General features: G+C 42.9%; 1 protein-coding gene across 1 annotated transcript in view; it reads right to left on the bottom strand.

Moving 5' to 3' along the window:
• Nucleotides 1-13,061, bottom strand: part of LOC145347031 (peroxidasin homolog) — a 403,231-nt gene extending 390,170 nt beyond the window's left edge. The window contains exon 1 of the mRNA XM_080194932.1: nt 12,904-13,061. Coding sequence (XP_080051058.1) covers nt 12,904-13,061 — 158 coding nt within the window. The remainder of the gene's footprint in view (nt 1-12,903) is intronic.
• Between the last annotated feature and the right edge of the window lie 11,942 nt (nt 13,062-25,003).

The following is a 25,003-nucleotide window of genomic DNA, read 5'->3' as shown; positions in this document are numbered from 1 at the left end:
CTTTAAGTTTATTCAAGACTGAATTAGATAGTTAAGGAAGTCAAGGGTTATAGGGACAGACAGAAAAGTGCTGCTCAGACCACAACCAGATTAACCACAATTGTACTGAATACCTGAGCAGGCTTGAAGGACAAATTGGCCTACTCTGACTTAAAAGAACTAATTTCTTATCTACTGTGCATTACATCCAGCAGTAGTTAACACCATTGGGAATTGGTGTGCTCAGGCATCTAACTGGCAATGTGGAAAATTGTCCAGGTATGTACTGTCCACAGAAGGCAAAACAAATCCAATCTAGCCAATTCCAGCCCCATCATCCTCTCAATCATTTGTAAAGTAATTCCAGGGGTTGTCAATAATGCTACCAATCAGCACTTACTCAGCAACAACTTGCTGACCATTGTTCAGTTTGAGTTAATTCTGGGGCATCCAGCTCCAAACTTCATTAAAGCATTGGTCCAAACATGAACAAAAGAATTGAATTCCAGAGTTGGAGGAGGAAGTAACAGTCCTTGAAACCATGGCAGCATTTGACCCACTTTGGCATCAAGAAGCCCTGGCAAAAGCGAAGTCAATGGGAATCAGGAAGAAAACTCTCCTCTGGTTAGTCACACATAGCACAAAAGAGCTATGTGTGATTAACCAGTGGAGAGTTGGTTGTGGTTGTTGAAGACCAGTCATCACAGCCTCCAAATATCACTGCAGCTGTTCCTCAAGGTAGTGTCCTGGGCCCCAATCATTTTCAAATGTTTCAAAGACCTTCCTTCCATCATAGGGTCACAAATGGGATGTTTATTGAGGATTGCACAGTGTTCTACACCATTCCAACTCCTCAGATTACTGAAACAGTCCACAACTGGATGCAACAAGACCATAACAATATTCAGGCATGGCCTCACAAGTGAAAAGTAACATTCATGCCACACAAATGCCAGACAATGACCATCTGCAACAAGAGCAAATTTAATCATCTCCCCTTGAATTTCAACAGTAATACTATTACAGAATCACTTACCATCAGCACATTGGTTGTTAACATTGATTGAAATATAAACTGGGTCATCCACATAAATATTGAGGCAACAAGAGTAAATCAGAGGCTTGAAATTCCATGGCAAGTAACTCACCTCCTGTCTCTCCAAAACCTGTCCACCATCTACAACATAATGGTATGCACCATCTACAAGATGCACTGTAACAACTTTTCAAGGCTTCTTTGATCGAACCTTCCAAACCTGCAACCTCTATATCTAGAATGACAAAAGCAGCAGGTACATGGAAATACCAACAGCTGCAACTTCCCTCTAAGTCATTTGGAAATATATCACTATTCCTTCAATGTCGCTGTGTCAAAATCCTGGAGCTCCCTTTCTAACAGCACTCCACAGGGATTAAAATGATTCAAGAAGGCAGCTCACCACCACCTTCATAAGAATAATTAAGGATGGACAATGAATGCTGGGTTTGTCAGCAATGCTCACATCTTAAAAACATTTTTTTAAAAATCAATTGATCCGTACAATATTGGGCAAATCATCCAAGGAGCAGTAATCATTGTTCGATTGTTATTCTGCTCCTAATTTTTTGCCCTAAAATGGAGTTCCACATTTCTGGCATGGATTTTCACAATGGATCTCTTCAGAAATCCTGAGCATACTTGTTCTGGGTATGTTTCTTAGTAGTGCAGGGTCAGCAGGGGAAGGAAAGCCATGTCCTTTTTTATGACACCAGCTGCCATAGCCCATTAAGGAGAGTTTAAAGGCTCCAAAACCACTTTAAGAATCTACAAAAAAGTGGTAAGTGCACAAACTAAATAGGTGAGAAGGTAGGATGGCAGCTATGTGGGAGAAGAGGTAGCGTGTAGGTAGGGGTAAGGTAGCAAGTGTGTAGGTGCATGAGGTCAGGGATTGTCAGGTGGTTGTAGGAGATAGTTGTGGGGATGTAGTGGGGATATTAGGGAATCAGTAGTATAGTTGCCCTGGAGTTAGAATTAATGTAAATCCTTCTAGCATTTGCTGGGTAACTATTCTGGCAAGTGAATCAGCATTAATCAAAGCCTCCAACTTTAATCTCACTTTGGATGGCTCCAGATATAGGGGAATTGCCCATTGGAAGTCCAAGCTTCTTAGCAATTCCCATAAAGTCAGTACATGGGACTTCCGAGTGGTCCCCCAGCTCACTTTCCACAGTACCTCCCAGATACAACCACCCGGAGACCGGGGGTTCTGGGACAATTACAATTCCATAACGATAAAATATGATCAGTCACTTCTTTGCAGGAAACATACCCAATAATTTTAAACTTAAGAAAGGGGTCTAGTTCCAGCATATACCTGGGATACTCTGGACAAAATTTTGCCATGAGCTTTAGGACCCCAATATTGGAGGTCCTGAACCCACATTTGCCAATGGGGAGACCAGTTCAACAAAACTCCCCAGAGACACTCACAGCTATACAAAGGATGGTATGGTATGCTAGATCCTGATGTCAAGGGGGTGAAATCAACTGGGGGAAGGGAAGGGAAAATACATCCAGTTGGATTGTTGGAGCTATAGGGACTGTCTTTCAAATCCCCAGCCCCCCTTTTTATTAAATAGAGACTCCAGCTCCAATAGCCTCCTGGACTGAAGCAGGGCTTTGAGCCAATTGCCTCCGCAGTGAGCCACTTTACTAGTGGCATAATGCCGGTGAGTGTCAGACCTGATACCCGATTTACGTATTTGAGGTTCCTATCTACCTCAGTAGTGCAGGCAGCTGATTCAGGCCCTGTCCTGCCCCTTGAAAAAGTTACCAACAGCAAGAATATGCTGGCAAGCTATTCTGATGGCAACTCCCCTTTTCTCCCAGCACCAAACCTCCCCACTCCAACTCCTCCAAGCCTGTAACCATGGTGCCAGGAAAATTCAACCTCATGCCTATAAAGATGTCCAGGCCAGATTCTCTGACCTCACCTGCAGATGGGATGCTCCCATCCTGTTGCAGGGAATGGGAATTTGGCTGAGCACCAAATTCTCCATTCTCGCTGGCAGTGGTGGCATGGTGGGAATGGCTAGAGAATTCAGCCATAAATTCAGTAAAGTGTTCCTACAACCAGCAGTTTGCATTAGAATGGTTAGAAATAATTCAATGCCTTAATATTGTTCTTCATAAAATATAATTGCATCAATAGCATTTCCATTAAGTGATGAAATATACAGATAAAATTAAGCTGCTCATCCTGGACTTGTGAAAATCATCCGGGTCAATTGGATGAGTCATGGCTAGTTACAATCTGCAAGAAGCAATGTTTGGCACATTTCTTGGTGGAAGGGTGTGCTTCATTTCCCACACAAAGAGGTCACATGCAAATTACATCATGATGTATTCTGGCACCATGTACATTAACAGATTTAAACAAGTGAAAAGATGGCCAAAAACCTTTGCTATAGCCTTCCCTCATGGCACAAACTGCTGTTTGCCTAGTTTGCAAGATTCAATACCCAGAGGAAAGATCTGTGATAGATTAAGAAATACATCACTTAACAACTGTCAGAAATATCCCTCTTACTTAGAATTAATATAGTTCTTAAATTTTTAAAAGGTACTTTTTGAGTGATTCAGTTTGCTTAGCAGCAGCATGATTGCCCTGCAGTCAACATCATCTGAAATGTTTGCTGTAACAGCAAGATAACATTTTCTCCATTTTGAAAGTAAAACTGAAACCATTGCCATCAATACATTATTGAGCACTGCCCAGCTTTGGAAACAAATCCCTTGGTAATATCAGTCACTACATATTATTGGGAAAACTGTTATGGCAAAAATGTACCAGCTGTCAGAAATGGGACTGTCCTTCAAAATCAATTGTTATGTTATGTTCAAGGTTTTAATCTTATAAAGTTTATTTATTAGTGTCACAAGTAGGCTTACATTAACACTGCAATGAGGTTACTGTGAAAATCTTCTAGTCACCATACTCTGGGGCCTGTTCAGGTACACTGAGGGAGAATTTAGCATGGCCAAAGCAACTAACTAGCACATCTTTCAGACTGTGAGAGGAAACCAGGGCACCTGGAGGAAACCCATACAGACGCTGGGAGGATGTGCAAAGTTCACACAGACAGTGACCCAAGCCAGGAATTGAACCCATATCCCTATCACTATGAGACAGCAGTGTTAACCACTGTTCCACCATGAAAGTCTGCATGTCATTAGTTACAAAATTCTTCTTATCCTCCCCTCATCATGAACAACTTTTCTCCACGGCAAAGATTTCAAGATAATATCCATGCAATCCACGGCCAGTCGTGATGACGCATAGCTTCTGTTGTATCTCTAGGAAGAACCAGGTAGTTAAGGGCCCCAGATGCGTGCTGCCATTTCAACAAACAGAAATCCAATCCCATCTCCTTCTCCACCTTGCAGCCTTCCCCACAGTCACCCAAGGGGAAAGGAGCTCAGCATGGAAGAGCACTTAATTAAATGCAGAGCTCCACCACAAGCTAAGAGTGATGAGCTAATACTGTATGGTTGCCAATCCATGTAGGCAGAATCCTATTTTTTACCTACCCCCAACCATAGCTCCAGTGATCCTATGGGCTCATAACTAAGCAAATAGATTAATCACATAGAAGTACACAGTTCCACAAATGCATGATGTGTGCCAGAAATGCTAATTTATAATTCATTCTCCAAAATGCTGATGTAACTTCCCTTATGTATTCAGATACTCTGTACAGTGACTTTTCAAATACTTACATATAGTTTTATGAACATAAATATTTATTAAATAAATAATATATGGAAGGTAACAAAAGGAGAATCCTTCATGGAATGGCAGGACCATTTTAAGGTTAGGAATATGGTTGGAGGCCCAAAACTCCTGGCCTGAATGTATAGCAGGATGTTCCACTGAATGGGATGCAGGATGAAGGCCAGACCCCCTGCACCAGATTCCCTGCAAGAAAATACCCCAGCATGTAAGACATTTGGAACAATGTGCCATGCCAATGTCAGGATTCATTTGAACAACACCTCTGGAGTTTGGGATAGAGGCTGCCTGCAACTGTGGGCCCACAGGATGCATGGGGCAGGGGGAGATATCTGCAGGTGCATCTTCCAGATTCTGTGTCCTGGAGGGGTCCCATTTTCCTGCCTCAATCTTTCTGAAAATCCATCTTCATTCTCAGGAGGTCCACTCCTAGTCCCAGACTACTCCTGGACTTCTATCTTCACTTTCGGTCAGTCCACCTTCTTCCTTCACTGCTGGGTCAGTGATGTTGAGCACCTTTTCAATATGACACTCTAACAAAGTTTGCCCTGCCACTGAATCTGGCATAAAACACCTGGGGTGCATAATTAATGAGGTTGGGGCCAGAGGAGCTGTCGTATTTTCTCTGACCTCCACAGTGGAAAACACTTCACATTCCTGTCCTTATCACTGCACCTAGTCTCAAAATGGGAGAATTCCGCCTAGTGAGTCTAATCTATCAAAAGAAGGAATATACAAGGGTTCACCAGCACTTGGATATTTGAGGCTATAAGAATGAAGAGGAGACCTGAAAAAAAAACTATACCTTGGAGTCTCACTCTTACCTGGAGGTCCTGCTGGGGATCTGAAGAGCTGCGATGAGGGGCAGGACACAAAGAACACTAAGCAAGTAGGCATGGATAGAGCTTGTGGAGGAAGTCATTAGAACATAAGAACATCAGAACATAAGAAATAGGAGCAGGAGTAGGCCGTCTAGCCCTTCGAGCCTGCCCCACCATTCAATAAGATCATGGCTGATCTGAAGTGGATCAGTTCCACATTCCCGCTTTCTCCCCATAACCCTTAATTCCCTTGCCTACCAAAAACCTACCTACCCATGACTTAAATATATTTAGCGAGGTAGCCTCCACCACTTCAATGGGCAGAGAATTCCAGAGAATCACCACCCTTTGAGTGAAGAAGTTCCTTCTCAACTCCGTTGTAAACTGCGCCCACCCCCCCCCCCACCCCCCCCCACCCCGTTATCTTGAGGCTGTGCCCTCTAATCCTGCTGTCCTTTCTGAGCGGGAAGAATCTCTCTACCTCTACTCTATTCATCCCTTTCATTCTCTTATACGTCTCTATAAGATCCCCCCTCATCCTTCTAAACTCCAACTAGTACAGACCCAGTTTATTTAGTCTCTCTTCATAGTCCAACCGCCTCATCTCCGGTATCAGCCTAGTGAACCTCCTCTGCACTCCCTCCAAGGCCAAAATATCCTTGCGCAAGTGCGGCGACCAAAACTGCACACATTACTCCAGCTGCGGCCTCACCAGTGCCCTGTACAGTTGCAGCAAGACCTCCCTGCTTTTATATTCTATCCCCCTCGCTATAAAGGCCAGCATCCCATTCGCCTTCTTGATCACCTGCTGCACCTGCAGACTGGGTTTTTGCAACTCATGCACAAGGACCCCCAGGTCTCTCTGCACCGTAGCATGCTGCAGCTTTTCGCCCTTTAAATAGTAATCCCTCCCACTATTATTCCTGCCAAAGTGGATAACCTCACATTTGCTAACATTGTGCTCCATCTGCCAGGTCCTCGCCCACTCGCTCAGCCTATCTAGATCCCTCTGCAGACTTTCCACACCCTCTGCATAATTTGCTTTTCCACTCATCTTTGTGTCATCAGCAAATTTCGACACCCTACACTCAGCCCCCTCCTCCAGATCATCTATATAAATGGTAAATGACTGAGGCCCCAGCACCGATCCCTGCGGCACTCCACTAGTTACCAACCGCCAAGTCAGCAGCAGAAGGAGTATGGTGCCTCCCAAAGGTGCAAGGACATGAGGAGAGCAGGAAAGGTGACTGGCCTGACACTTTTATGTAGCAAGTCCCACATTGTGGGTGGAATTTAATGCCACCCAAGGCACTTGATCAGGTAGAGGCACCCTTCTACTGAATTTGCCAGAAGACTTGTAGATGGTTTTCCCATCCAATTGAGGCCATTATGTAGGCAATTAATGCCCACTGAAAGGTCCCAGCCTGCCACCTCGCATATTCAACCCGCAGGGCATGGGGAACTCACTATCATATGCAAAAGGGTGGGGATGAGAAGTGAGATGTCTGTGTATGGTAGGGAGAGAGTAGTTCCTTCATTAAAGGCACACAATGCTCAATCATTGGGCCCAGCATTGGGAATGGATGGTAGCAGCCCGCTAAAAGCCAGCTCCTATCCTTTCTACTAATCTCCTCCCCTACTCATCAGCAATCTCTCCCATGACCCCTCACCCAAAGGCCTTGGTCTTTTGTTCATTCTAGGCCACTCTCACTGACACTGTTGGCAATGGAGAGCTGTTGGCCTCTGAGTAGATGTCAGAAGCGACTCTAAATTTCCTAAGGCTCTGGTAGCCTGACATGTCAAGAGAGTTGATCCTTTGCTTGTACAGCCTATGGTGGGGCGGGGCAGGGCAGGCGCCACATCTCCATTCAGATGGATGTGAGTGAGCATTCCACCTGTCCTGTGTTGAAGCGTGTGATTGAGGGGAAAGCAACTGGTGCTGCTGTTTCCAGACTGGTTGGCATTGCTATGGCTTCTGATCTCAGTCCTCAGCAAAACTGGAACTTAAACAGCATGAGCTGTTTAAGGCTGGTAGCAGGGAATTGTAGTGGAAGTCAAATAAAGTGCTTTGACAGATCCAATGCCTTGCAAGATGTTAACGATCTGCTGCCAAACAGTGAAAGCACACCCTCAAAGGTGAAGTGCTTTGAACAGCAATGGCTATGGCTGCAGCTCTTCAATGTAACTGATCAAAACTTTCCTGGCCTGTCCATTTCATGGAAGAAGCTCTTCTTGCCGTGCACCCATCTTGGTGACCAAAGCAAATTGCCTACGTGTTGGGAAATTCAGAAATGAGGGTTAAATTGGCTTTTTAACTTATAACTTACCCAACAGATCCCAGCTTGCCTACAATCTCAATAGTCAGGGAGCTGGAAAAGGACAGAATGATGTCAGCATTGTAACCCAATGTCAATTCCAGGGGTTTAACTCTATGCATGCAAGCAAACCCTTTGCCTGGGAAAATTCCCCAAGTGTTTAGATCTTGTTAAAGTTAAATCCTAATGAATAACATACTTGTCAAGAAATGTTATTTTTGGATTATGGTAACAGAATTCTTGGATCTGGAATTTTGTTCAGTTTGACTTTGGAATATTATGCATCGGAATTCTTACCTAAAATCTATTGCCCAGCACTTTATTAGGTCTGACTAAGAGATAACATTGTGTTAATTTTCACATGTATGCTGATGGCTCTCTCAGCTTCTTCACGGTCACAAAATAATCAGACTGCTTAGCTGACATCCATTACTGAAGCAGAAATTTCCTCCAGTTAAATAATGAGACAACTGGCCATTCAGCCCCAGTTCCTTCTTTGTTAGCTGCTGACTCCATCCATCTGTCTGGAAAAAGTTGGAGATTAAGCCAGTTTGTTCACAACGTTGCCATCACATTTGACCCCAAGATGATATTCTGATGTCAAAATAGTGCCATCACTGTGACCACCTATTTCTACTTCTATAATGCCATTAATTTATCTGCCTTCATTGCTTCTCCACTTATTGCCAGTTTCTTATCTGACTTCATTGCCCCTCGACTAACTATTCCTGACTAACTATTCTGACAGTCCTGGCTGGTCTCCAGAATGCTACCATCCATAAACTTGAGGTCATCTGAAGTTCTGTTGCTTGTGTCTCAACTTGCACCAAGGCTCTGTCACCCTTGTGTTCTCTAACCTGCCTTGACTTGCAGTCAAGCAACATCTTGATTTTAAAATTCTCCTTGTTTTTAAATCTCTCCATGGCCTCACCCTTCCCATATATCTGTAAACTCCTCCACCTCTGCAATCCTCCCAGATACCTACACTCTTCTTGGGCATCCCTGATTTTAATTATTCCACCACAGGTGGCCATCTCATCAATTGCCCAGGGCCCAAGCCTTGGAGTACCCTCCCTGCACCTCCCAGCCTCGCTTTCTGCCTTAAGATATGCCTTAATACCTAACCTCTTTGACCAGACTTCAGGTCATCTGCCCTATTGTCTTCTAATGAAGTTTGGTGTCAATCTTTATGTTATAATGCTCCTAATGATGCTACATAAATAAGTTGTTGTTTGAGTCCTGTGAAATAAAGATTAGTGCAGTTTATTAGCTATGGCTAAGCGATAACTACATTGTTGTAGTTTTCACATATACGTTGAGGACATCCAGCTCTATCTAATAACCATAGCAGACATTAAAATGTACTTTCTTAATAATTGTAATTATACTTCATAATTAGAACCAAAAGTAATATGACACTGCTAACAGATTTTAAAATATCGCTATCATCTCTCACAGCTACAGTTGCAGGGGACTATGAAGATGATCGTTCACCACTTTAGGGAAAACAACTCATTTATTTACAGGTTAAACTATACAGAGGCTTACCACCTCGTGGCTACAACCAGCTCCTGAGATGACTGAATATAGAAGCCTATGCTTGCCCCCAGTCTGCTCCTGATTGGTTCCCGAGGTTAGGAAACCTTTATTCTCTCATAATCCTTAGAGGGACAATCACCAGAGAGTATGCCTGAACCCTTGTCGTAATAGGTTGCTAGCATCAATTCACGTGAATGCAAAAAGCAACAACCCCCAATGGCACTCGGTAACTTATTGCATGGCACTTTGTGGCAGAACCAGCCTCTCAAGGATTGGCCTCTTCTGCAATCAGCAAAAATGTGCCATATGAAAACACTCCATCTGAAATGGATTGGTTGCTGCATAGCCATCAATGGAAGAATGACAGTGATGATGACACCTCATCCAATGTGAACTGTACAAAGTTTTGCTAAACTATGCTCCATATATGTGTTAAGTGCTTCTTCCTGTGAAGTTCCATGAGCTGTGCAACTCATTCTGTCTTGGGTGGGTTTCTCCTATCTCGCCTGTACCCACCCTATCCACCGAGGGACATGGAGTTGGGCGTAGGGTGTTAGCGTGGATAGAGGATTGGTTGTCAAATAGGAGGCAGAGAGTTGGGGTCAATGGGTGCTATTCGGATTGGTGGATGGTGACTAGTGGAGTGCCCCAGGGGTCGGTGCTGGGGCCTCAGCTTTTTACCATTTATATAGATGATCTGGAGGAGGGAACCGGGTGTAGAGTGTCGAAAATTGCTGATGACACCAAGATTGGGGGAACGGCAAATTGTGCGGAGGGTGTGGAGAGTCTGCAGAAGGATCTAGATAGGCTGGGCGAATGGGCCAGGAAATGGCAAATGGAATTTAATGTTGGCAAGTGTGAGGTGGTCCACTTTGGTAGGAAGAATGGTAGGAAGGACTATTACTTACGGGGCGAAAAACTGCAGCAGGCGATGGTGCAGAGGGACCTCGGGGTCCTTGTGCATGAGTCGCAAAAGCCCAGCTTGCAGGTGCAGCAGGTGGTCAGGAAGGCGAATGGGATGCTGGCCTTCATATCGAGGGGGATTGAATATAAAAGTAGGGAGGTCTTGCTGCAGCTGTATAGGGCATTGGTGAGGCCGCAGCTGGAGTACTGTGTGCAGTTTTGGGCGCCGCACCGGCGCAAAGATATTTTGGCCTTGGAGGGAGTGCAGAGGAGGTTTACTAGGCTGATACCGGAGTTGAGGGGGTTGAGCTATGAGGAGAGGCTGAATAAACTAGGCTTGTACTCGTTAGAGTTTAGAAGAATGAGGGGAGATCTCATTGAGACGTATAAGATGATGAATGGGATGGATAGGATAGAGGTGGAAAGACTCTTCCCGCTCAAAAAAGACAGTAGGACTAGGGGGCACAGCCTCAAGATAAAAGGGGGGTGGTTTAGAACGGAGTTGAGGAGGAACTTCTTCACTCAAAGGGTGGTGAATCTCTGGAATTCTCTGCCCGTTGAAGTGGTGGAGGCTGCCTCGCTAAATATTTTTAAGACGCGGGTTGATGGGTTTTTGATAGGAGAGGGGATTAAGGGTTATGGGGAGAGGGCGGGAAAGTGGAACTGAGCAGCGACAGCTCAGCCATGATCTTATTGAATGGCGGGGCAGGCTCGAAGGGCTGGATGGCCTACTCCTGCTCCTATTTCTTATGTTCTTATGTTCACCCTGCTGCCAGTGAGAATAGAGAATTTGGAGTTCAGCCAAACTCCATTCAATGCAGTGGCACTGGAGAATCCCAGCCACGGACGAGGGCCGAGGTTTCCAGCAACCTTATATGAGTTTGACTTTTTTATCAGGGTGTGGATTAAGACACAGTAGGGTAGATTTGAATCTTCACTCTCAGGGTAGTGATCAGAAGACTTGATCATTCTGCCTTTGTAGAAATTGCACAATTTTCAGGACTTGTTTTTGTCATCACATTACATATGACATAATTTAGTTCAACTCGTTCTTTACATGCATTTCACTTCTCTAAAAACTAAATGGTAGCCTGTGCTAGAAGGATGGCAAGTGCCAGTGATGGAAATGAGCTACCTTTGTTACCAACAGCACTTCCTCTCCACAGGCCAGCATCAAAACTGCTTTGACTGCTAATTATGCCAAATACAATTAGAGGCACTTCTCCAGTATAGGTTTGCTATCAGATCTATCCGTTTGCTATCAGATCCATCAGTACAAGGGAAGTGGGATAAGAGATCAGTAGCATTTGCTTCCCTGAATAGCGGAGTTCTTGATTCCAGCTATGTCAGGGTGGAGTAAGGATGAGTGTTCAGTGACATAGATTATAATTTGTCTGTTTCCTGCAGGCATGCAAAGCACATCGAAGGTCATGCAAGACCAGGAGCCTGTTTACACTACACTGAAAACATATCCATAGCAATAGATTTAGGAGAAAGAGATTGTATGTACCACCCAGAACGATACTAATCTGAGAAGTTTACAAAGGTTCATTTCTGAGTGGGGTGGAGTCCCCACTGGCCTCACTCCAGCACAAACTATGCTGCATAAATTATAGCTATTAGAGAGTAGTAACAGCTCAACCATTTCTGCCCTAGTTCCACACCGATATATCTTCATTTAAAAGTTCACAGTTTGTTGAGAAATGTGACTTTTAAACAACTGCAAACACAATCTTCAATTCTAAAGTACAGGAAACTTACAAAAAAGGCTGATTAAAACCTCACACAGAAGAAGAGGTTCCAAACCACAGCTCCAGAATCTCTCCAGCACATAATGTATGAACTTTTCAGCACAAATGAACATTTCGAGGAAGCTGTGCTTTCAAATGTCAAGTTACCCTTACAGAATAATGAACTGATCCCAAGCACGTCCAAAAATTATTTAACAGGGGTTTGCAATTTAAGACATTAGCAAATAAAGTACAATTTCTTTATGATTTTCAGAAAGTACTTGACAACTTTCGGACAATGGGTATTCTACAGACAGTTTTAAGATTGTGTTTGCCTTATCGAAATATTTTCTGAATGAGGTGGAAATCAACTGGAGCTATTCCTTTGTGGGTCTAATTGAAACATTGCAAGTTTGACTTAAACATGAAATAATCTACCTTCCTTCTACAAACTAATTTTGCAGATCTCTTCATATAGAACATTAAACTTTGCTAAAATAACCCAAACAAATCTCAGCAGGTGACAACAAACTGACATTTCATTCCAGCTGGCACCCTTCTCATACTTCTCCATTCATTTCAAAGTGCTCACTTTAACATCAGTTATATAATGGAAAAAAAATCACAGAAGTTACAGCAGATAGCTTTAAACTTCATTTCAGCAACACAGAATAAGTTTTGAATTTATTCCCAAACGGTGATTAATTTGGCCTACTTCATCAACTTCCATTCAGACTTAGTCATTCCCTAAACTACATGATTACCATAACAAAGTCAGAAGTTAACTGAACTCAGTTTGTGGAACACATTTTCAAGATCGTTCAAAAGAAAGTTCTGCACTTACAGGATAACAGTCTGCGGTACAACTTTGGGAATGTGATCCAACATCAAGTGCATACAGCGGACAGTGGTTCTGAAGCACAAGCATCGGCTTGGGCAGGAGGAGAGCGCAGGGAAGAGAAGAAAGAAGACAGTTACAAAAAGGAAACATTTGCGTCCCATCCTGAGTGAGATCAGAGCAGAGGCCGTGCCTGGAGCTGCAGAATCTGAACTGAAAGAGTGAGTGGGGTCTGGGCAAGTTTAAAGTCAGCCTGAGCATCCAATCAGACCACAACCAGGATCATATTACAGCACAGGGAGCAGAGTGAAAAAAATATCCAGCAGCTTTATCCACAAAATACTGCCAGAATCAGGGCAGTCCTAATGCTGCAATTTAAAGACACTACACTTTCCAAAAAAGGAGGGAACAGCCAGGGTGATTTTTGAAGGGGGGGGTGGGTGGGCAAGAAGGGATTCACTTCAAAGTGGCATCCGTAAATCGACATCCTTTATACATCCCCCAGTTCATGTACTGTAGACTCAAGCATGGAATCCTCCACATTGCAGACAAGCCTAAGCATTAATTCATCTTGGTATTCAGTGCTGCAAGATGGGGAACATTAACCTTTGTGAGAAGGTATTTTCTCATCCTCCTCTGACCTCAGATGGGACAAGGTGTTCTTTCTTAAACTTATGATTGAACATACTTTTGAGGGTTTTGTTTAAAACACTCACCAAGTTTAATTTAAATACTTGTAAGCGTCCATACACGCTAAATATAATTTCTAACAATTCATGAGACGATGTTCATTATTTCCTTGGATTAATACTGTACATTCTACTGGCAAATAATTTTTGGATCTAAAGTGGGTACATATCTGACCCTTCCCCGACCTTTCCTCTGTTCCTTTGTTGATGCGCTGAAGTCTATTTTCTTTTAACAGGCACTGACCATCCTCAAGTGCTTTTTCTTCATTTGAGACTAGATACTGCATGTTGCCAGGTGGTCATAACGGTCAAATCTCATCCTAACTTTACCTCACGTTCACACATGCGGGACTTTCCAGGTTGTATGTGGACAACAGTAGGAACCCTGACTGATCTTTATCCTCCAGAACCAGGATTACGAGACTAATTGTAAGGTACTGTCATGGTAGTTGAAAAATATTTGTTTAATACTGACCAGAGATCAAATGGAACAATTTTGATCTGTGTATCTCATTAAGCCCTGGGTACTGCATTAACCCTTTAAGTTATTGAAAACAAATTTACAGTTAGTATTTTTGCACAAACTAATACTGGAGTGTATTTATTTTACTTTATATTTAAAGGAACACTACTTTGTGCCTTTTTGTTTCCAATTATACTTCATTTCTTTGTCATTTTAAATATAGAGATCTACTTTTTTCTATTGCAAAATAGAAAACGTGGGTAGGTTCAAAGCTCCAATGAGGGCTGGACGCAGATTTTTTTAAGCTGTGTAGAAGATTGAAGAAATTTAAACTTGCATATAAATGGGTTCAAGTCACTTCTGCTCAAATTTCTCATTTTTTTACATTGAGAATCAATGCAACTTCATGCCTGCAAACACAAGGAGGGATTTTACACCCCTGTTTTCAGCAGGTGTGAAAGCCAATGGGGATGGAGAATCCAACTGAGTGCCCAATGGTTTTATGCTGGCAGGATTCCCTTTTGACATTGGCTGTGCCTCCTGCCAATGATATAATGGGGTTCCCATCATGAAAGGTCAAGAACCCCATTACCATACATTTAATTATCATTAGCGGGCCTCCTCGTTGTATTATTTCCCACATAAGAATAAATAACCCCCTCCACATTGCCAGTGTGGCATCGCATCAGGGGGCACTGCAGGGAGGCTTCCACTGGACAAATTTGGGTTGAGGGGACAGATCCCATGTCCGTAAAGGGAGAGTGGGCCTTTTTTTTTAAACAAATCTTTAAAAAGGGCGCCCCGATTGTCAGAGACCTAGGTTGCTGGTGGGATAGGCTCATTCAGAGTTCTCCCACATCACCCCCCACTGGCCCACATGATGCCCTGTGTCTCGTCCCTTTCATCTTCTTTTCAAAGTGCTTGAAAATGTGTCAGGCTGACCACCCACCCCCCTCCGAACCCCACACCCCGCTTTTCCCACCCATGGCAACACTTAATCATAAAATAGGGCAGAATTTTCCCTTTTTGACACAGAGTGTTGCAGCTGGCTGGAAAAGTGGCATTGAAGCCACCGGCTCCAACAGCAACTTTCTCTGTCGTACTGTTAGCAACTTAGAAAAAAAGCCAAGTGGTGGGGCTCCCAATGTCACTCTGATTGAGCTTGCTCCATCAGCAACTTAGGTTTTTAAAGATCAGAACACTATTTTTAAAAGTCATCCTGCTACACAAAAGTAAACATTGAATTCCCCCAACTTCCCTTGCTGCTAGTGCCCCTGGCACAGCTTGGGCAATGTCTGGGCACTGCATGAACATGATTCTTTTCCCCAAGTGATGCATTCCCTGATCTCCTCCGGCAGTTCTGCCCACCAGATACGTGCCTTCGGAGACCATAATTCACTCTGGCATGCCCTCACAGCAATGTGAATAGATAATCTAGCAGGGGGAGGGATTCTCAGGTGCAGAGGCCTGGGGTTCCCGACATTGAACGTTGGGCACCCCATTATATCACTGGAGGGGGCAAGGTCAATCACGTCACCTTTATGTTGGCATGAAATGTTATTTGGGGCATCTTGCGGGATTTTCCACTCTCATTGCCATTCACATCCAATGCAAACGGGAATGTAAAATCACGGTCCAAATATTCTTTACTAACTCAAATAGCAATTTAAATAGGAATAATGTGGTAGCACAGTGGTTAGCACTGCTTTCTCACAGCTCCAGAGACCCAGGTTCAATTCCAGTTTGGGTCACGATCGGTGTGGAGGTTGCATGTTCTCCTCATGTCTATGTGGGTTTCCTCTGGTTCCTCTGGTTTCCTCCCACAGTCCAAAAGATATGGTAGTTAGGTGCATTGGTCATACTAAATTCTTCCTCAGTGTACCCAAACAGGCGTCGAAGTGTGGTGACTAGGGCATTTTCAGTAACCTTGTTGCAATGTTAATGTAAACCTACTTGTAACAAATAAATAAAACAATAAAAATTAATATATCAAAATTCATGGGAATTAACTTCAGCAAAAAGTACGTATCTATGCTAAATAAACAAATAAACTTCAATGTTCTTGAGTTGGCAGGAAAAGTCCGGAACAAATCATTACTATTAATGGTTCACTTTTAGCATTTTATAGAGAAAACAATGATTTGTGTCAACTTCATTACAAAGTAACAAAGTAGGTCTCTGTTAGCCTTAACACTGTACTTAACCACTAGAGCTACACAGGGTCTGCCCTTGGTGTTTTAGCGCGTACATCACATCCATGGCAGTCACCATTTTGCGCTTGGTGTGTTCAGTGTAGGTCACTGAGTCTCTGATCATATTCTCCAAAAACACCTTCAACCCCCCCCGCGGACCTCCTCATAGATCAAGCCAGCGATACGCTTTATGCCTCTGTGGCGAGCCAGACACCTGATGGCAGGCTTGGTAATACCTTGAATATTGTTGTGGAGAACCTTGCAGTGTCGCTTGGCTCTGCTTTTACCAAGCCCTTTACCACCTTTCCCTCTACAGCTGCCAACCCAGCTTTATTTAGAAAACAAGAATATCACTAAAATGCAAGGAACACGCCATCCGTTCAGCAAATATGAAACTTCAAACTTGGAAGCAAGTTGCTTTACCGAAAGGTAAAGGATTAAGTGTCCACGTAAGAAACTGAAATATGCTTATCTGGAAAACCCAAAATATAAGAACATAAGAAATAGGAGCAGGAGTAGGCCATCTAGCCCTTCGAGCCTGCCCCGCCATTCAATAAGATCATGGCTGATCTGAAGTAGCTCAGTTCCACTTTCCCGCCCTCTCCCCATAACCCTTAATCCCCTTGCCTACCAAAAACCTATCTACCCGCATCTTAAATATATTTAGCGAGGCAGCCTCCACCACTTCAACGGGCAGAGAATTCCAGAGATTCACCACCCTTTGAGTGAAGAAGTTCCTCCTCAACTCCGTTCTAAACCGCCCCCCCTTTATCTTGAGGTTGTGCCCTCTAGTCCTACTGTCCTTTCTGAGCGGGAAGAGTCTCTCCACCTCTACCCTATCCATCCCATTCATCATCTTATACGTCTCAATGAGATCTCCCCTCATTCTTCTAAACTCTAACGAGTACAAGCCTAGTTTATTCAGCCTCTCCTCATAGTTCAACCCCCTCAACTCCGGTATCAGAGTCAGAAAGACTGGAACATCGGCAATCTCAATTACGCAACAGAAATCACTGCAGCAAAATCCCAAATATGGAGAAATCTTTGGAATCAAAAGAGAAAATGCTGGAAAATCTCAGCAAGTCTGGCAGCATCTGTAAGGAGAGAAAAAGGCTGATGTTTCAAGTCCAGACGACCCTTTGTCAAAGTTTGACAAAGACTCATCTGAACTCGAAATGTCAGCTCTTTTCTCTCCTTACAGGTGTTGCCAGACTTGCTGAGATTTTCCAGCATTTTCTCTTTTGGTTTCAGATTCCAGCATCCACAGTAATTTGCTTTTATCCCCTAAGAAATCTTTGGATGTTGAATTAAGCAAAGTAGTTACAGGGCATCAGTAATGGTGCTGTAATGGAAATGAGTGGTCCTTCACAGAATCATATAATCCCTACAGTGCAGAAGGAGGCCATTTAGCCCATTGAGTCTGCACCGACCACAATCCCACTCAGGCCCTATTCCCATAGCCCCAACATATTTACCTTGCCAATACCCCTGATAGTAGGGTCAATTTAGTATGACCAATCAGATAGCCAATCAGTGTGGGTTCCGGACCCCAGTTGGTTTTCCTTTCTTAGTGTCCTTATCCAAAATGCATAACAACATCTTCCTTGAACATTTTGACTAAAGTTACAAGAGATACAAGTGTTCAACTCATACATCACATATCCTGCTCTAGCCGGACTAAGGTAAGAACAGCTTAAGAGTTAACTCATATGGAGATTTGCCTCCTGATCTTATTTTGACAACGGTTAGACCATTTTTGTTATACTTCCAAAAATATTTTCTAACTAGTTATAACATGCTCCATTGAGCGTGTCTGCATTGGTTTGCTCCAACAATCCAAAGATGTGCAGATTAGGTGGATTGGCCATGCTAAATTGCTCCTTAGTGTCAAGGGACTAGCCAAGGTAAATGCATGGGGTTATCGGGAAAGGGCCTTGGTCGGATTCTGATTGGTGCAGACTTGATGGGCTGAATGGCCTCCTTCTGCACTGTAGGGATTCTATGATTCTAGCTATAATATTATAAAAACCAACATGCCACTCTAATAGAATTACATTGCTAACTTAAAGAAGTTATTATCGAACTGCACAAGTCTAATTGGTTGTCTACTAATTGACAGTCTCTTGGTTTTAAAAACAAGTCCATCATTCTTATGAGTGTTAGTTACAACACCAAATAAAATCTTACCATGAAATTTCATGTTTGTGAGGGACCACAGTTTTTTGTATCAGGGAATTGCACTTGTTATATGCAGATTCCTTTTGGTCTTGAATAATGTCTTTGTTCAGAGACTTGGAGAAATTTGTGGTAATAATACTGAGTCTCTAGTAGATGTTTAGAAGAATAATTGCATTATTTAGTTAAATCGAATAAGGATCAACTTATAGTTCTTTAAATATGGATTGTTATAAAACCACATAATATTGAAAAACTTTGCAATATTTGTGGAGCTAGCATAATGTGTTGTATATTTAATTTTGAATTAATAAAATCAGAACCATAATACAGTTAGAATATGTGAGGAAAGTTTGAAAAAGCATGATCCAACATATGAATTTACATTACCAAATCTAACAAAATAGCAAGCGGTAAGAAGTTTAATAATTAACCTCGGTATAGTTGTATGCAACTTGTGGCCAACGTTCATCATGAGCACAGATAGCTCCAGAGACATAAAAATAGAAATTGTTCAAAAAAGTTGCAGTGAAAATTATTTGTATCTTCTTAAGAGTTAAAGTGGTGATCTATTTCAGTTTGCAAATACAGTTCTGCTGTCCTATCTACACAGTGACTCCACTGATTCAGATATTGTACAACATTTGCCATATTGAAGGAGAGTAGAGAGAGCCAGGTGCAAAATGATGGGAGAGCAAATAGTTGGGAAAAATTGCAGAAACCTAATGTAACTTGGTAAGTTATCTCCCACAATCAGTTCTGCCAGTAGTAATGAAGACTAATTACTCTGACGACAGATATTGTGTTATAGTGATTGCTGACATTTTAATAAACTAAGTCACATTATAATCATGTCAGAGCAGTTACGTATGTCTGCACATAGAGGAGCAGAAAGATTACAACAATAACATTTAAATTAGTCTTAGTCACCTCAGAAGAGGCATCTCAGAGGAATGCACAATGCTGTGCTTATCCCTATGGAGTTTAATCTTTAGAGGGTATGACCGACTGTTAGCAAAATTTTCTGTTCATGCTTAATGTCTAAGTCTGAAGTCCAGACTCCAGTTAGTTTTCCTTTCTCACTGTCCTTATCCAAAAGACACAAAAACATCCCTTTGTCATTCTGACTGAAATTACACCCATGGGTTTATAGAAATCACAAAGCCAAACTGTTTGTCATATTGTACCATCATTAATATCTCGATGGCAGACAGACTTGGAATGCCAACACCACCCAGCTGCACTGCAATATAACCTGGGTTATTTATTCTAAACTCATGTCTAGAGATTTTCTGCAATACACCACAAAAATACTTCAAATCATGTAAGAACAATGCGAATGATACCATAAATTCCTGGTTAAAGCCTGAGTAAAATATCTGATTGTTACAGGGTTATGAATCATTTTCAATATTTTAAGTGAAGGGTCACATTTTCAACACACAAAGATTCTCGCTCCAGCAGCCACACTCCATGGTGTAGCCATTCCACCAACATCCTGCCATGCCCTGGAATCCACCAGGAGTTTCCCAAGATTTACCTGGTGGTCTCATCACACCTTTGGCACCACTGCAGGGCTGGTAAACTGCTGGTTCAGGAATTTGCCATTAATTGGCCCTGTAATTGATTTAATTGGCTTCCCACATTTGGTTAGTGTAGCAGTGTGCCACTGCCATTTCCTCCATTGAGAGTGTCCTCTCGCAGCAGGAAAACGTTCGGCACCTTCTGACACCATTTTGTGAGGCTGTCCTCCTCCATGCCCCTCTCCCAAGGCCTGGTAAAATTGGAGTACTTCCATTTCAGAATTCCAGCATCTGCAGCATTTTGCTCACAGACAGCTCGATGTAGCAGTGGTCAACATTAAATCATCTTTCGGCTTGTGAAATATTTATTTAACTTGTGCGCAAATTTCAATCCCCACTTTCCTGTAAATTCGCACTTGTGTGTGAATTTCAATCCCCACTTTCCTGTAAACTGGTACAAAACTATTTTGAGTGAAATAATGTGAGGGAACAAAAATTTGACTTTTCTTTTAAAGGGACATTGGGAAGTAATCCAACAGGATAAATGTATTTGAACAAGTGAAACAACATTGCTAACTAAAACAACACACAAAACATCTCCTGCTGATTGCCAAAGCACATTTTTCTAAATTTCCTTAAAATTTTAAATCAAATAGAAATAATTTCATTTGTCTATATTTATCAAAATCCGGTGGTGACTTACATCATTTTATTTCAATTATTTTTTCTGAACTTCTGTGTTTCTCCTGAAGGCAGCCGATCGTTACTCAGCTAAGCTGGTGCCTCCCAAAAGCAATTTTAATGTGTGACCTTGGGAAGCAATACAGTCAACCATTAAAATCATTACAGCTGATTTCAAACCAGCGTTGCCTGCAGTCCACACATTCTTTTTCGCATGGATCACTGGATAGTAATCAGGAGTGGAGTTAGTGTTACCCTGTGGAATCAACACAACTGGAGCTATTTTAACAGTGGCTTTTAATCAGGATTTTTAAAGAAAAACTGCTCTCACGGCACGTGAGTTTAAATCCAATATAAAATCTCCATGACAACAAAAGCAAATGGAGCAAACGAGCTCAGAGAGCGCAATTTCTTATCTAAACATTTATAAATATTGATGTTTGGGTAAATACTTAAATATTTACAATTGTAGCACCAGCTGCTAATTAATAAAGGAAACAAATTCTGAATACATTGGCAATTTTGTTAAATTCTTGTGTAGGTCTTACCAAAGCCAGCACTGCCCTCTGCAGGTAAGCTTTGGTACCAGCCGTTTTAGATATCTAACCCCACAATTTTCTTTCCGGTTTATTGGTGTTTTTCTCCTATTTTATTTGTACGGAATCATTTTTACATTTTCATAAACTGTTTATCGATGCTTTCAGTTTAGCTTTGGGATAACAGGATAATATGGAAAGCGATTAGCAATGAAGTAGAACCTGTCAATTTTCCGTTGCTACCTGTTCAGGTTAAAAACTTTGAGATGTAGAAAGAATCATACAAACCCTGCAGTGCAGAATGGTCCATCGAGTCTACATTGATGACAAACCCACCTAGGCCCTATCCCCACATATTTACCTCACCTCTAATCTTTGCATCCCAGGACACTAAGTGGTAATTTAGCATGGCCACTGCACCTAGCCCACACATCTTTGGGCTGTGGGAGGAAACCAGAGCACTCAGAGAAAACCTACGTAGACATAGGGAGAATGTGCAAACTCCACACAAACAGTAACCCAAGCCAGGAATCAAACCCAGGTCTCTGGAGCTGTGAGGCAGCAGTGCTAGCCACTGTGCACACTGTGCTGACCCTGAGTTAGGTTTTCAAATGGTCAGAATGGAGGGGTTGGCGGGATTGAATTCAAGCACAGTTTGAAAATGGCCTCCTTTCACTCCAGCAGGGTCGGGCTGCCAGCTCCCCATTAGTGGGGAACTGTTGTAAATTCCATGGAGTGAAACATTCCTGGCCCAGGGCGGGGGTGGGGTGTTGTGAGTTCTGCTCTTTTCCCTTATGTTTTTAAGTTAAAGTCACTGTTACCATGCAGGTTTTGGCTTCCAGATTGTTTCAGGGATTAGCTGTAGGTATGAGAGCCATTTCACAGTTCATCACACCATAAGGCAGGAAGCCTCTTGGGCATGGGGATCTGGCATGGGGATCTTCATCCATTTTGAGACAGATGGGCCAGTTCAGACAAAGGCAATACTAAGCTTTGTCACTGATGGTCTCAGGGGTCATTAGCTGCACTCATGTAGTCACCAAGGCACTAACAGACCAGCCAAATTCCTGAACAGATTGCCTTCCACACAATGAATGTCTCATGGGTCTGTGATTACAGGAAGTGTATCTTGCAAGTCTGTGTTTGGTTACCATGTTGCCATGATTCCTTCATCCTATGAAAGTCTGTACCTCTTCAGGCCAACACCCAGACTCCCTTGGTGTCTGCTGTGAGATAAGGATTATCCTCCTGATCCCCATCCTGTATCCAGACACAATTTTTTTTTTTTGTTTTCATTCCAATTCAATCAAATCAAGTACAATTGAGAGTCTCAACAAGTTGAGACATTTCCGATCCAAGTTGACAAGACAGGGCCTCTCACCTCCTGTCTTGGGCTTGATCTACATGATCCAAGCTGATTGGAGTAGGTGTAGCTCCTCCGCCAAGGCTTGATCTCATTTGCATCTTAGCCAAAAGGCCAAGATGCCGCTTTTAAAAATTGCTTCAAATGAAGCTGAAATGTAACCCAATGACTTCAACCAAGCACAGCATATCAATACTACATTTGATCTTAGCCAAAAGCCCAAAATTCAGCTTACTTGCTTATAGGCCTAAGAGTGGACACAAATGTAGAGAGGCACGCCATGGTTTTGCCTGTCCTCAGAAGGGGATTGTCCACTATTGACTCTGCTTCACCCTCCTCCCCCTGCTCACTTTTGGTGTGGCTAATCATTTGTCCCCATTCTAATCCTTGATGTAGACTCAACAGCAACAAAAGTGTCCATGGTGCTGGATAGTAAGAAGGAACAATGTGGTGGTTCAAGCACAGTAGAATCTTGTCCTGCAGAGGAGGCTGGTAATATCTGTACAGGACCAGACAGTTCACTGTCCACTACAGGCCCTGTGAAGTATAACGTGATGAGAACTCAAGCTACTCAGTGGGTGCTTCAGCAAAACCAACACATAGATAGCACTGGTTGTATAGCCACAGTATGTATTGGGTAAGAGTTCCTTCCATGCCATTTACCTGTATATGATCTTGCTCTTCATGATCTTCAGATCCATGGCTTGTCATGGTGACACCCTTGTAATCTCCAGCATTGTTACCGTCAGGGTCACAGCAAGGAAGTTCATCACACCACCACCTATCGGAGACGTCTCATGACTACATTGATGATCATAGGATGAGGTTACATAGATATCTGGTCTTGCTCACCATTTCCAGCATAACATTTGTTATGCTCATATCATACGCCCGTTGATTTGAGGAAGATTTAAAACCAAAATCTAAGCAAGTTACAAGGTGGGGGGGGGGGGTGGTCAGCTGAGCTATTTTTTACTATTTGTACAGATACAGCTACAGTCTCATGTCCAGGCATGCCTCTGGAAACTTATTAAGATGCAAGTAACCTCTCTCAGATTCTGCTTACCATGCCTTTTCATTTCAATTGATGCATGCAACATTTTCTTTGAAATCACCTCTTCCTGTGTCTCTATCTTGTGAATGAGGAGTGTATGTTGTTGTACTTACATCTTAGCTCTTGAGAAAATGAATATTTATTCTTTCTTTTAATTTAAACCCGGGAGAAAGTCTGTCCTGTTTCTGTTCTCGAAAGTCACAGCACTCAAGGGGCTAAAAGACTTCTTCTCTAAAATACATCTTGCCATGGTCAGGTGAGAGGTAGGAAAAGGGAGAAATTAACCTACATCCCTCTCTTGTACATACCACAATGACAGGACCTGATGTGTTCCTTGGTGATGACCCCTTCTCAATTCTTCCCTGTATGTGACAAGCCATTGACTTCTTCCTGATGCAACTGGACACTTGTTTTGACATTGGCCCAAATTTTCCTGACTCTGGATCATCAGAGGTGGGATGTACGTTGGGAGATGGAAGTCAGGACTCTGCAGATGTCTGATGCACGGACTTATGTCAGAATTGACCGGGAAGCTTAAGCTTCAAATGGGCTGATTTCTGCTGCCCGGCACCCTCTGTGAACATTCTCCAAGCCAGAGCTCAGGATAGAGACTTGGAAGAGGTACATGTGACTGACTTTACTGGAAATGTTTTTAAATCTGATGTAACATCTGGTTAACTCCACAGTCTAATTCCCACTGACCCAATCTAACTACCCCCCATTCCCACCCACCCATTAATTGTCTTGGACCTTTCAAAATTCACCTGAATACATCAACTACTGCTGTGAAAAGAGACTGTGTCCTCTCCTTCCCCAGACTCTACTTACTGGTCTTCAATGTGATAGGCTGTACTTTGTCAGCCAGGATTAGAAAGATCATTGCGGGCAGTGTCAGTGTGCCCAGCATTGGCACTGACCAGAAGATGTGGGTCAACATTAGTGAATATTACGGGCACTTGAACGGCTTAGCTCATATCCATACTGCAGAGTTAGACACCTGTCACCTGGCCATTCGCCCTTGCAAACCTTATTGGGCAATTGAAACTCTTACAACATAGGATCCAAGTACTCTAAGCGACACACCTATTGCTGACCTCTGTGGTGACCTCTATCCAAACGCTTTTGGCAGCTTCCTCCTGCTGGAAATCAGGAACCCCTCAGTAACTGCCTCCAGCAACATCGGAAAAGAAGCATCGGACAAGCTTGAGGCCACTTGTGAATACTCGCCTGTGCCAGCACCGGCATGCACAGTTCAAAGCTCCGATCAGAACTGTAGCATTTCGGATGAGATAAGCCCCGCCCACAGCACAAGACAGACGTGCAATTTTTTTTCTCAGGCTAATTGCGTATGGGGGCGCCAGAGAGCAGTTTTCCAAGTCAGATCTGAATGAGCTCAGATTCAGCACTGAGAACAAAATGGTAAAATTGGG

This window comes from Carcharhinus amblyrhynchos, chromosome 8 (assembly GCF_965287045.1).
Source record: "Carcharhinus amblyrhynchos chromosome 8, sCarAmb.v2.hapA, whole genome shotgun sequence".
Taxonomy (NCBI): Eukaryota; Metazoa; Chordata; class Chondrichthyes; order Carcharhiniformes; family Carcharhinidae; genus Carcharhinus; species Carcharhinus amblyrhynchos.
Note: the sequence above shows the minus strand (reverse complement) of the source record. Positions and strands in the feature narration are given on the sequence as shown.